We start from the raw sequence: 15,158 nt of genomic DNA on the forward strand, positions 1-15,158 counted from the left end.
GAATTCAAAGGTTGCTTTCGGTCTTTATTATAAAATTCACTCAATGTGGAAATTTCGAGGGGCGTGCTCACCGAATAATTGACATGCTTTTTTTCTTGAACGTCGATTCGTTTCATGCCTTATTTTTAAGTTATTACCCCCCCCCCCCCCATTTAAGTTGATCAACGAACTTTCAAAACAGAAAAGTAAGCAAAGAATGTCAAGCACTCAAAAAGGAAAAGTCAGGAAATTAGATAACACGAAAACCTCTATTCAGCAAAAAAAAAAAAAAAAAAGTCAAATTATAGATGAAAATTTTGGTCGAACCTCAGAATTATGCTTTCCAAACATCCAATGTATGATTGTTTTCCCAAAATTCAAATTAAAAAAAAAAAATCGTTCTGGAAATTACCTGAATATGTAGAAAATTTTTTTCCATCAATCAATGTTTTTTAAACCAAGTACATAATATGATAATAGAATTGTAAATCCCCCCCCCAAAAAAAAAATCCAATTTGTGTATTTTGACAAGATGCTTATTTTACAAAATAGTTACAATGACTAAATTTATTTAGGGTTCCTGGTGCTGAAATTGTTAAAGATTATCTGAAATGATAATCCTTAATTTGTTAGGAATGCTTCAATAGAATCTAATTTAGTGTCCTTTTAATCACTGAAGCTTCATTAATAATAATAAAAATACAAAGCTGCAGTTATCTGTTAATTAAATAAATAAGTTAGCAATTATATAATTGTTAAATTATCTTCTGTGTATTTAATTTTTGATGACAGACTCTGAATAAAGCTATTTTAAATTTAAATCTAACATTCATTTATATATGTATTGTTAAATGTTATTTAGGATAGTTCTTTCTTAATAAGCAAGCAGGCAAATAATCCTTGGACAAATTTATGCTCCCTTTCTCTGAAAATAAAGGCCAAATAATAATATTAGATCTTTTTGCAAATTCATTTGTTACTCCCCAACTAAGATTTTAATACATATAGCAATTAATACAAAATTATAGAGTAGCATTTCCATCTAATATTTGTAGTATCGATGTAATAAGGTGACAATTTTCTTATTATTTCTTGCCTATAGGAAAGAAGTTTCATTAGATGGACGATTCCATACAATTACATAATAGATATGAACAACAGGCGAGTCAAATGACAGTCAACATGTTAAACTATTGATAATATCGATTTCTGTAATCTAATCACATATTTTTTTTATTACCTGTAATCCTTCAACTCACTTTTAGCTAATTAAGTAATCATAAAATGCGTTAAAATGGAGGGGAGGGGAAACAACGGTTCGACGAGCTTTATTCCACTAGGTAGAACATTGAGATTTCCTCTGGTAGACGACTATGTAAGTTCAGTAGAAATCTAGTGTAAAATGATTAGTGATGAAATAAAATGAAAGTTAGTCGAGTTAAATAAAATGAATAGCAATGTAACATAGATCCTTTCCCCCAAACAAGATGAGTGTGCAACAAATTAATTTTTGTTAACAAAAGACTTTAGTAAAATCTACAATTATATTCCAATGCATATAATTTTCTGATGGCTTAATAATTTTATAATGAACATACAATGGATATGCTATTACAAATTTAGCCATAAAATTACTGCACCATCAAATATATATTTCGAATCAAACACATCTAATAGTAAATGCTAGTTCTATAAACAACACTGCCATAAATTGGCAGAAAACACAGTAATTGTTTGGGGGAATCCATACTATGGTGTTATTTATTTTGTCACTTCTGTCAGACTTCCCTTGATAATACAGCTGTGTACCAGAATTTTTACCATGTCCTACCTTTTGATATGTAGAACTTAATTTCACACAAAATCGATGAAACACACTGACAAGATCATTCTGGGCTTAATCTCCATAGAATGCTAATGATTTATTTATTAAAATAAGAAATATCAACATGAGTTTAGATGCAACATCCAAGAGATTTGAACTTTAATTAAAACGAGCCCATTATTATGAGTAGTATTTATAATGTTTTAAATATTTTATACTAAGAGGTTCTCAAAATTTGATCCCCAAGCTCAAATGAGATTGCAAAAAAGAATTCTACAAAATGAAAACTTCAATAATAGCGGTATAATAGGAGCAAATAGACATACCAGGCATCAAAGAAAAAATAACAGCACTGTAAATACACTATGTCATTTCAAACATAAGGAAGGAAAATGTAAAACCCATATTGTATCAGACGCATTTCCCATTGGTTCTCAATACCGCTTAGATTAACTAATGCAGTAAATTAGCTAATTTAGACTAATGTATCAATTTAACAAAAACAGTAGCATTTTTAAAAATTATTATTTATGAACGTATGTAGTACCTGCTTGTAATCCTTTTATTTAATACGATTTAATAGCATGTTAAAAATATACTAAACTTCTGAAAAAGTTTGTTTTTTAAAAAAATTTAATTCGAAAATGAAACAAAACTCAAATTTTTATGCATTCACCCTTTTGAAATACCATACTTTTGTATTTAAAAAAATCTACCAGTTGACATTTCAAGACTAATGTCAAATATTTTATTATTGACAAGGTTTCTAAAAATATTTTAATATGTTACTACATTTTTTAAAAAATCAATACTAATTTTTTTTTAAAGTTTCTTTGTTTTAATTAAAAAAAATTTATTTAAAAAAATCAAATTTGAAAAAAAAAAAAAAAAAAATCAAAATTGTTTTGAATTTGAGACATTTAACAAATCAAAAACAGAAAGAAAAAGGAATCTGTTTTTTTTTTTATTGTGGCAATAACTTTATTTAAATTATTTTATAGGTTGAGCTGAAGGTGCAAAAATATTTCCACTCTGTTTATTAGCAGTTCTTGAAGGCGCAAATCCCAAAAGCTTTTGAATATTCTGAAATACAAAATAACTTATTACAATGATATGCATAATTTACTTAAGAACTTTCCTAATTTCTTAAATAAATTGCTAAAAAAGACTGAAAATCAAGAAATTATTAAAATCACAAAATATATTTGATGTTGATATTAATTTCTGACATTTAGAATTCAAATTTAGTACACAAACAATAATTTTTCAGAAAAGTAATACATAGTTTATAAAAAAACAAATCTGATTTTCAATTAACCTTTAAGCTTCGGGAACCCAAACTCGGAAAAGTTACTTTGAATGCGAGCATTCAGTGAGAGAAACTAGAAGATGCTTTTTCCTTATTTAAAAGGCATTTGTTGAAAATAACCTCTTGAATTTCAACCACCTGCAGAGTTAATGGGTCATCTATGCGCTCCATAGTAAGGAGGTTGCTTTTTTTTTTTTTTTTCAGTTTTGCCTTGTCCGAACCCTAGAGAAGGCTTTTGATTGCAGACCCCCCCTCCTGAAAATTACTTCATCAACTCGGTAGGAGAAAATACTGCATTAAATATTATGATACCAATTAAATTGCAAATACGATATCTGCTGTATAGTTATTTAGCACATTAAAACAAAAAAATTTACAATTATATTTAAATTTAAATAAATTTCTCAAGCAACACTGAATCTGCGAATTTGGCTGACAATACTTGAACACAGCATTGTTAATTTAATTTAATTTTTATAATATTCTAACTCATCAATTTTAATAAAATGTAGCAATTATATATTATATATATATATATATATATTATATATATATAATGTATTAAAGATCCCAATTGTTTTTATTTTCTTTTTAAAAATATTCACATTTCTTTGTGCAACACACAGATAATCATTGGTTTCCATGAAGAAATGTGCTTCTTTATTGCCACTAAATCAGTCATCACTATCAATGTCAATAATTCTTCTGAGAAGAAAATTTTAAATAAGTCAACTTCACTAGAAGAACAGTTGACATTTACATTCAAACCAACATTTCCAACAAATGGCAAAATATTTACAGATTCGCTGTCATTTTCTGTTGAAAAAGTTTTCCAGGCAAATGTGTCTTTCTTTTCGGTATCTCTATCCTTTGCAATTAAACTATTGTCTAATTCTTCTAACTCGAAATCTGAGTCACTATCAGCATAATTTTCATGATCTCTGTCTTCCATTAATTTAACAATTTCTTCTTGTGTAAGCCTTCTGCTGTGTTGAGCCATTTCTAATACTATGAAATTAAGGAACAGAGGAAAAGAAGAACGTTTTCAATCGAGTACTACTCACACATGAAATTATGCTAATTTTTTCCATACACCAAGGAACGTTACTTTAAAAAGAAATGTCGCCAAAACATGGGTCACAAAATTTACTATTGCCAACAGTGATTACCACAAGAGAAGACCGAAATTTCCCGACTCTAAGGGGTATGACACAATAGGGAAGGGATTTTATGAGGCAATTAGGGTTTAGCTGAAAAGTTTAAGTGGGGAAACAAAATCAAAACTTGTTGCTGGTACAGCAGTTGTACCACCTGTAAACTAGAGGTTATAGTATTAAGATTTTAAGGGGAAAATTCTATAATATACAAATGAATTTCAATTTATAGTCTAAAGAAAGTTTTTACAAAAATTTTTTTAGCACCAAACAGTTTACAAAACGTTCATTTATAATAACAAGATAATTTTTGATTTAAATTCTGTATTTCCCATGTTTTGTCTTTGAATATTCAGCAGGCTAATATTATATTTGAACAATATTGTTGGTTACATTGTCTTACATTCAAGAGAAAAAAAGAACTACTGCTAAAATAACTCTGTAAATAAAAATCATTCTTACTAAAACAACTTTTATTATTTTACAGCTTAAAAAAATTAAAATAATAGTTGAAATATTTACCTGGCGAATTGACATAGTGCATAAAATGTATAAAAATATAAAAGAACAGTCACTATAATCATCGCCTATTAAGTTTCTATGTGATAAACCCTGAATCCATCCAATAGGGATAAAAGGCAACTTGGCAACAACTCGACCATCAAATCTAGAAAGGAAAATAATAATAACATAAATTGAAACATTTGCTTAATTCACTTAAAATTTCTAAATACATTTCTAATAAAACTGAAAAGTCATTAGGTAATTTTTTCTTAATTAATAAATGTTAACTTTGCAATACATGAGGTGAATGGTGATATGAAGAAATGTTATTACAAATACAAAATGAATCAAATAGTTTTAAAAATTGATTATTAATTATATATATACTATCAAAGATGATTTTAAGAAGAAGAAAACCTTTCATAGCACACAAAATCAATTTCTCAAATAAAATTCAAGACAAACTGTAAGCAACATAACTAATATATGTGAAAAAAGTCACAGACTTGGGAAAATTTTAGAGAAATTTGCAAATCAAAATATAACATTCATAACATATCATTATTGTCATGTCTCTCCCAACTGCCTCCCACATTTTGTCACAAAATGTTTTAAAAAATATACAATTATCTCAAAAATTCATTCCTTTTAAAACAAATTCTACTGGTTAAACTAAGATCTATCAAGCAAGTTCTTTTCTTTAGTCAAAGAGTATAATCCAAATGGTATCAGAATCTATAGAATAAAACCCATTTAAGTTTGAATATTTTGGAATAACTATGAATATGTGTTTTGGGAATCCAATATAACTAGACTACTTATATACAAGATGCCCACTCTAATTGCATTCCAATAAGTAATTTCTATTAGAGCATATTTATTAATCTAAGCAATATAAAATAATATTCTTTATACCACCAAGAACATTTTTCAAACTGAAAGTATGTCTATCTCTATCAAATTTGAAAAAAGTCATTGGACTATGATAAAATGGAATACATTGTGCATTATACTAGCCACTTTTGGTGAAAAACTTGCTATTTAATGATACTAGTTTGCCTGACTCTAAAATCAGAATTCAGCTTTAAAATTAAATTGCCTTTTAATTTTAGAAATTCAGTTTGAACCTTGCAAGTTTGTCTATGATTCACTTGCAAAACTATTATGGAACTTAAGCAAACTATAATGTTTTATTAGTAAATTCCATATTTTTTTTAAAAAAAAAAACTAGCATTATCATTTAATTTTTCAGACACATATTTCCATCTGTATTATTCATATAAGTTGCCCAAAAGATGATCACACCATTTTGATTTAATTCTAAAAAGAGCTACTTACTACATTCGAATTCGTGTGTAAATACTGATGTGTGTGTTTTGTTAATAAAACTAAATTTGGTCATACTATGTACACTCACATACTATGAGTTAAGATTCTGTTCTCAATTATATTAATTGAGTTAAGATTCTGTTCCGATATAATAACAATTGATCAAATGTTCAATTGTTATTATATCGCTTTATCAAAATTTTTTGCAAAATCAGCACATCAAAAGATATAGAAAACTATGAATGCAGAAATCTTTCATCACCTACTAATGTTTTGGTAAGACATTGGTAAAAATTGTATGTATAAAATACTTCTGACTGAATGTTTATAAACAAAATATTTTTCATAAAAAATAAGAATTGAATACCAGGACGCATCAAATTCTTTTAACAAATTAGACTGACTTGGTACATGTGCCATACTAGAATGTTAAGAACCCTATTTTTGAAACCTAAATATGCATGGAAAGTCAGTTTAAATGAATTTATTAGAAAAGTTTAATAGTTTTATTAGAAAAGTTTTTCCAATAGTTTCTAATCAAAACTATTAGAAAATCTGTATAGCTAATTGTTTACATGTTTCTTCAAAGAATTATAAAGGAATAAAAGAAATTAAATTGAACAGCAATGAAACATTCGATGTTCCCTTTAGAGAAAATGAATATATTTATACTTACATGGAATTGAACATACTAAGTAAAGCAGTAAATGCAAATCCAATAGCAAACATTGATTTCATTTTTACCTAAAAAAAATGTTAATTCAAAATTTTCAGAATATATTGTTTTGAATGAACAGAAATAAATACAAGAAACAATGTAAAAAATGTTTTTATTCCTTATCATTATCTGAATTTTTTTTTGGAGTACTACAAACATTAACAATTATATAAAATTGTACAGCACTTTAATGGTTGAAATAATTATTGTGTTTCATTCCGATAGACCTACGAAAATTTAGCCATACTGAAATTTTTAGTAATTTCCGATAATAGAAGACAAAATTTCACATAAAAATATACATTACTTATTTAAATTTTCGTGAATGCTAAAATTTATTTTTAATGAATATAAGAAGTTCTAATTTATCTACACTGTCCTTATAGGGCAATATTTGAACCAAAATAACAGACTATTTATAACAGATCTAAATTTGTAACTAAAATAAAGAAAAAAAAGCATCTTTATTTTGAAATTGTACAAACTGCAATCTTTAATGTGTGTATGTGTTTTAATTTGTTAAAAGTAAACATTCTGTGTTTGTTTGGAAGTTCATTCTTTGTAATGTAAATTTTTACTTTAGCATAATAAAACTATTCCTATTACAATTATGTGTATACAAAAAAAAAAAATTAAACAAAGAAAAACATTTGGTTTTTATCTTCACTTAAAGTTATGTAATTTTCAACTTTGAAATCAAGACAATTTATAGAGTAGGTGAATCTTGCATATTCAAATTCTTCTTATGAGCTTTACATATATAAAGATATCTCAAATCAGACCTTCTCATATTTTTTAAAAAATTATAATACTTTTTAATTTTGATATTTTTAACAATAACTTCAGAAGTTATTATAAAAATATTATGAATTCATCTTAAAATAATTATACAGTCAAAAGAGTTAGTTTTATAATTATGATCTTTGCTTTTGGTTTTTCATATTTTAACTTTTGCTTTTAACTACAATTATGATAACCAATTGGCAAATAAATATATATTTTAAGTATATGGAGTGATACAAGTGCAAATAAATAAAACAATTAACCAAATGCACAACATATTGTTTTGGAAGCAAAAGATATATTATCAGCAAATAAGATAAATAATTAAATATATACCCATAATAATACGTGTTAATATAGTGCTTTCAAGCTTAATTTAACTGTATAGTTATTATTTATTTTTTTAAAAAAAAGCTTGTGGTTGATGTATTTAATTTAAATTTCAATATAAATCTAGAGTTTTGAATCTCATGTTATGTTTCATTCATTTAGTTTACTGTATTTTTGATGTAACAGGCTGGTGTGTTCATAGATCTCATTCCAAAATTTATTTTAAAAAAAAGTGGTGTTAGTATTTAAAAAAAAAAATATCATTGTTAGATTTACCTAGATCAAATTTTCTATTAACTGAGATGCTTTCACTCTACAAATTATATGAAAGAAAAAGTAAACATTTAAATAATAATAATAAAAAAATAATAAGATTTAACTCACTAGAGATAAATCTCTGTTATTATTTTTCAACTTCTCCTCTTCCCTTTCTAGAAAAAATAATAAAATAATTAAAATAAACATTATAAGCTATTGAACAATTTACAGAATTTGTAAACATGCAAGATTTCATATAAATTTTTCCTACTTTTTAAGCTACTTGAAGACTTTTTTAAAGTGTAATTTTAAGCTATAATCAGCTAATGAAAATAAAACAGTAATCAACACCTCTGCGCCAAATTTTCACATCACACTAACATGAGAACAATTAATCTACAAGAGATTAAATGTATACTAGGAAAACAAATGCAGAAAATATTTATTGAAATTGGGTTATGCAACCGAGACTCAACTTATAATTAAATCTAAAGTTTAGAAACAGGAATTTCAACAATTATTTTTTATTCCTTTCTAAAATTTTAACTTTAAAAAAGAATATATTTTATTTTCAACAGAATGCTAGATATATAATTATGTGCCAACTCTTTTTCTGAATTTTTTTAAAATCTAGATTAAATCTAGTTTTATATTTTACAATTCTGTATAGTTTTATAATTTAAAATTATAACTTAAATAAATAAATAAAAAGGATTAAAGCAGCAAATATTAATTTCTCATGCAGATTTCTTAAATTTTTTAAACTCTATATTATGTTTGTATATATTTTACTATACAGTAAACCTTAAATTTAAATGAGTGATTGAGGAAGAAAGATAATATAATATCATGAACCATATGATTTTTAATACTTTTTAATACATATTAAAAAAGTTCTGATAAGTTTGTAATCAAATGGTGCAGAATAAAATAGCCATATGTTAACCCCTAATAATCAAATTCTATCCCTTAAATGAAAATTATTATTAAAACAATGATTATTTTTATATACATTTATACTATGGAAATTTTTGTATCTTAAAAATAACATACCTGTTTTACAAAAATAAAAATTTATCACATCATTAATACAAATGTATGCTTTACATAATTATAACTGAAATGCCCCTTCATATTTTTCAGTAAAGGAGAAAATTTCTTTCTATATCCATTAGGTTTTTAAAACAGAAAATTACCAATTTTTTTCCTTTGTTGTCGATATACAGCATCCCCATGTACTTCCTTCTTTTTCTCTACTGGAAAAGAATTTCAAATCAGCATAAAACTAGAAATAAGTAACTGATGTAAAAGCAGAAAAAAAACTTCATTTTTAATAACTTAAAAAATACTATGTTAAAAATAAATAAAATTCATAAAATACATTAAAATTGTATTCAAATAATTAAATTTATATTGGATAATAAATACGTATATTATTTATCAACAATCATCCATCTTCTAGAATTTAACTGCTAGAAGTTTCATATCATTAACTAGAAGAGACAAAAAAAAATCTCTTTTATTTTAAGTATTATGTATGCTTTCTATTTATTACCCTGTTGTAAAATATTAATTTTCATAATAAATAAGCCACTTTTAGAATATGAAACAGCTTCCATTAGTATTAATATTCACATAATATAATAAAATAACAAAGAAACACACAAAATATCTTTTTTTATAATAAAAATGGAGACTAACAAAATAAACATTAAAATATAAAAACAAAAAGAAATTATTTGCCAAATTACCATTCCATTATTCTTATGCTATTATCAAAATTTCTATAAAAATATGCTATATTATTTTAAAGGAAAATATTATTTTAGTATACAGGTTCTAAAAACATTTCATACGTTTAATCGAATATTTGGAATTTTTTACTCCTATTTGTATAACATATCCTATAAATAATATTTTGCAATAGCCAAAATAATTATAAAGTCCCTTAAAAACTTTTTCCTTCTACAAAGTTACAAAAATATTGATAAATGAGGCAAAATATAATTAAACAGAAATTAAGTTCATTTTTAAAAATTTCATAAAACTGAATAAATTTCAAATAATTCATCGCATTTCATTTCTGTTATTCAACCTTTGAAAATTTTCTAATCTTTATATGTATTAGATAGGTTGCTCAATAAAAAAATTATTACAATATAATAATAATTACATGCCACATTAATCCTACAAGTTTTTGCTCAAAACACAGTTCATGCGATGCAATTATTCACCTTTTTTCCTAGCCTTCAAACATATACTAGAGGCAATTTCTAGACAGGTCCTTTCACATTCCCTCTGCAACTCTCACCACTATCACTGATAATGAAAAAATAATTGCACCATAAGTGTTTCTTCAAATTAGGGGGAAAAAATTGCAGGGACCTTTGATGCGTGGCTTAACACGCATTGCCAAATTTACTTTAAATTAAAGTATTAAAACATTTCTAATTAATGAAAACTGCCAGCCATGTAGATAACAAAAATAAATTTTAATTACAAATTAAATTAACAAATATAGATCATGATACATTGGCCGTAATTCCATCGACCAGCACGAGGCAGAAGTTCGGAGCAAGCCGGCGAAGGCAGGAAGTGAGTCACTGGTTTTCGTTGGAGAGCAAAGTTCATCTCCAGAAGTGTGAGTGATGCTTGTTGCCAGCTGGCAAAACAAAAAGTCGTTTATTGCCTGTTTGGCCGCTGCAGATCTAATTAGGGCTATAAAAAGACTGAGAAACACACATGGCATTGATTTTTTTAAAGATATTAAACAATAACATTGGCAATATAGGACCTTGCCTTATCATGGTGCAAAATCCATCAAACTGTTTTCAAATGCACTTTTTGCAATGAATATGGCAATGGAGGTTTTCAGCACATCTTTACAGTATATTCCAGTATCAGTATCTCCATTCTTCAAATATCAAAAAATGATAACATTATTATTTTTCCTACAGTAGCAACCATTCTCTCTTTATTCAATGTTAGTGATGAAGAAGAGTTCCACACAGAACTCTGTCGACAGAATCCAAAGTCATAATGATAAAGCCACCTTTCATCAACAGTGATAATTTTTAAAAGAAATATGGCATTTTGTAGCTTTGATTTTTATTTTACACAGTAATTTTGATTTTTATTTCAAACAAACATACACCTGAGTAGTCTCGGAACAGTGCACAAACACAGGCCATTTACAGTTTTTCATTGAACAATGAGTGAATGACATCCAATAAAATGTTCAGTTTTTCAGATAGGGCTTTTAATCTGATTTCATAATATATTTTCATTATTAAATTATGTTTACTTTGGTTAGAGCAGTTATTTGACATTCAAGTTAATTTTCTTTTGTTTAAATCGACATTTAGTTATCTACCATCTACTGTAAAAAACAACGGAAACTTCCTGCAGTCAAATAACTTTAATGAATTTTGCTTCCACTGAGGATCTTTTACAATGGAAGCAAAATTTCAATGCAGTGTATTTATTACCTGTCATATATTGCATCCATCTCATACTACACATATTTGGCTGGCTGCAAAGACCATAGCAGTGAAATAACTATGAAATCGTGCCATTTATTATTCTTCACTCATTGCATTATAATGCAACATTAATTTTATTTTTCTAGATTTGTTTAATTGTCTTAAAAAATTATGACCTTTTTTATTTTTATTGAATAGCAGTTGTAATTAATCTTTATTACAAAATTATGCAGTAACATGTATTTATTTGAAAAATAAGCCAAAGAAACGAAAGCACATTGGAAAGATAATTTTGAAATCATATAAAACTATTTAAAATAAAGTACTATTAGAAATTACAAAAGTTGTATTATTTGACACTTGAGTTTTGGTACATTTCTTTTTCGTGAAAAAAATTATCAAAAAGAGAACTAAAAAGAATTTCAAATAACAAATTAAAATTATGTTTTATATAACCCATTTCTATGCAGTTTATTAATGTGATTATTAGCATCATCTTAAAAATATGCACATAGAAGTCTTTCAAAGTAAAAGGATATAAAAAAACATTTCAGAGATTGAAAGCATGAAAATTATGAAGCAACGCAGTATAAGAAAATAATTAAATATATTTAAGTATAATACAAATGAAAATAATTTATTATAAAACACATGTATTTTAAGAAAATAAAAACTTGAGCATTTTTCAGTTCTTTTACATAAAAAATTTGATACTTTTCCATTAACTCTAAATTAGCAAGTGAACTAGGCTTTGACCATGTCACTTTTTCTATCAGCCTGATTATTAAAATAAATGCCAAATATCAGCTTAAGAGAAAAGCACAAATATCATACAGATTTTATATTAGATATACTTACAAATATTTAGGCATCTGATGTGCTAACAAAAATGTGTCACATCAAGCAAACAATCATGAGTGTAGACATTACTGTCAGGTTAATGGGAAAATGCAAAAAAATATTTTGATTTTTATAATTTTTTTTTTTTTTACAAAATTTAAATTTTAAGCAAAATTAATCATGAAAGATTTTTATAATAAAGTAATCTCACATTTTTTATAAGACTTAGCTTGAATTAATTTTTATATGAAATAAAGGATTTAATTTAAATATAGAAGGGGAAAAACTCATGACTTACATCTTTTACTTTGTCTTTCAACTTCTGCTTTTAGTTTTTGATATTTCTCTGTTCTGTATACCATTAACCATGTTAGCCCTAAAGAAATACAAAAAAACATTTTTCAAAGATATGATATAAAATATTTAATTTTAATAAATTTGATCTTGGAATAAAATTTAATATTTCTGAAGAAAAACTGTATTAATTTTAAAGATGCTTTGAAACAGGAAAGAAATTTTAAGATTATAAGAATCAAATCATGAAATAGAGCCTTAATAAATTATAATTTCTTTTATAGTGATAGTAAAATTTTCCATACATAGTAATTATAAAGAAAATCATTTTCTTTATTTAAAAAAGTCACAAATTCAAATACAGTTTTTAATATGCGAGATCAAATATAAATTAGATCTCACATCTTAAATAATGTAAACAAAATACTTCCCTTCCTTTATTATTTATATTTCATATATATTTGGAATAGGTTAAGAGCAATATAGCTGAAAAATCTCCCTTCCCTCAAAAAAATTAAAAAGCAGTTCAAATAGTTGCAAAATAAGAGATGGTATTTATGATAAAATCAAACAAATATGGCATATTCACACAAAATAATAAAAAAATTAACAAATTTTCTATTTTTATTTATAAATAAACTTCAATGGAAAGTAAAAAGACAAAAGAACAGAATTTTAATGGCAATTATTGCATGAGGATAAGTTTAACAATCAAGAACTTTACCAAATCAAATTGAAATATTTAAAACCATAACCAGACAAATATCAGTTACGAATAGATAAAATTCATTCGATTTAATAGAAATACCAAAATATAATGACTCATGAGAATCATAGATAATCACAGTGAGAAATCTTGCAAAGCAGCAATTACTTAGATCCAGAGTAAATTAAAGTGTGCATTAGTTATACATCAGATTTCCCGAGATTATAGTTTTAATTATTTATCTATCTGATACAATATTTATAGAATTTCATTTTTAAGAGGATTTCGTTCAATGAAAAAAACGCACATGTATGGAAAAAAGTTATTTTTAAAATATTAAACTAAGAAAACTAACGATTCAGTAGCAAAAATATTTAATTGAATCTTTTAAAGAACGGTGTAATAATGATAAATCGAACAAATATAGTCCATTCAATATAATGAGGGAAAATATCGCAGTTTCTTGTATTACATCATTATCAGATATAAAAGTATATTCTACTTTCGATAAATAAGCACACTATATATTAAAAAAAAGTACTATTTTTACCTTAAATTCATATAAAATGCACAATATTTACTTTTCATGCTATTAACAATGCATTAAAATAATTAAATTAAACAATAATGAAGCCACAAATTAGTTATTACTGAAGTCAAATTTGACCCACATTAAAAATATATTTGATAAGAACACGTGAAAATGTACAAACCTTCTCCGAGAAAAGCAGTAAAAATTGAAATAAATAGAATTAAAAAACTATCATTATACATTTTGCTATATAATATAATTGTTACACCATCTATTCGAAAAATTTAATTAGTTCCTTCCGAAAAGTTCTGGCTTCGGGTTAGATTTCGGCAACTGCTAACCAATTATTGCCAAACTGATACACGGATCCGGATTTGTAAAGCTAGATCCGAATCCAAAGACGTATTCGCGATAACGAGGGTTCACATGATGCCAACTATTGCGTGCAATGGAAGGTCACGCCTACCTTAAAGGAAGATCACGTGATCATAATGAGTCAATGGCAATGGTTGTCTCATCGGGACAGCTATTTGCTATTGCCCCATTGGAAATGTGATTTGCGAAAAGGGCCTATCCGAATGTTCTTTGGATGAAATCAATGGACACGTCATTTCGAAAGTATATATTTTTTTTTGCCAAGGCCAATAATAATGAATGTGTAAATTTTCAAATGCACATGATTCTTGATCAATTTTTTTAAAATGAGAATATTGACTTAAAATTCAAAATCATTCAAACTAAACCACAATATTCAAATCGCTGAAATAAGAGCAGTAAAGGGATTGAAATTAATATTTCCCCAAATGAAAAACCATAAATTTGTAGCAGAAAGAGATATGGCTGCAAAATCATCATAATTAGTATTGAATATTAAGAAACTTCGTACAATCTAACCTCTCGTTAGAATGGTAAATAACACACTGCGCATGCATGAAAATAAATTTTAATTTTCTACGTCTTTAGAGACCTTCAAAATTAGATTAGAAGTTTTAATTTACTTAATTGTTTTTTAATTTAATTCATAAGTACATAAGAATAAATCTGTCAGTTCGATTTATTAACAACGTTTAGTTTTCAAAGCGTAAAGCATTAAAAAGAAATACTTCCCTTTGAAG

At 26.0% G+C, this 15,158-nt stretch overlaps 1 protein-coding gene across 1 annotated transcript; it reads right to left on the bottom strand.

The window, feature by feature from the left end:
- Positions 1-2,745: 2,745 nt before the first annotated feature.
- LOC129963272 (calcium load-activated calcium channel-like) lies at positions 2,746-14,434 on the bottom strand. Its single transcript, XM_056077521.1, has 7 exons — positions 14,225-14,434; positions 12,810-12,887; positions 9,386-9,445; positions 8,316-8,362; positions 6,777-6,844; positions 4,790-4,934; positions 2,746-2,887 (listed from the first exon to the last, which is right to left on the bottom strand). Exons 1-7 carry the CDS (start codon positions 14,283-14,285, stop codon positions 2,795-2,797), a joined length of 552 nt encoding a protein of 183 aa, XP_055933496.1. The 5' UTR covers positions 14,286-14,434; the 3' UTR covers positions 2,746-2,794.
- Between the last annotated feature and the right edge of the window lie 724 nt (positions 14,435-15,158).

The sequence above is a fragment of the Argiope bruennichi genome, chromosome 3 (genome assembly GCF_947563725.1).
Source record: "Argiope bruennichi chromosome 3, qqArgBrue1.1, whole genome shotgun sequence".
Classification (NCBI taxonomy): Eukaryota; Metazoa; Arthropoda; class Arachnida; order Araneae; family Araneidae; genus Argiope; species Argiope bruennichi.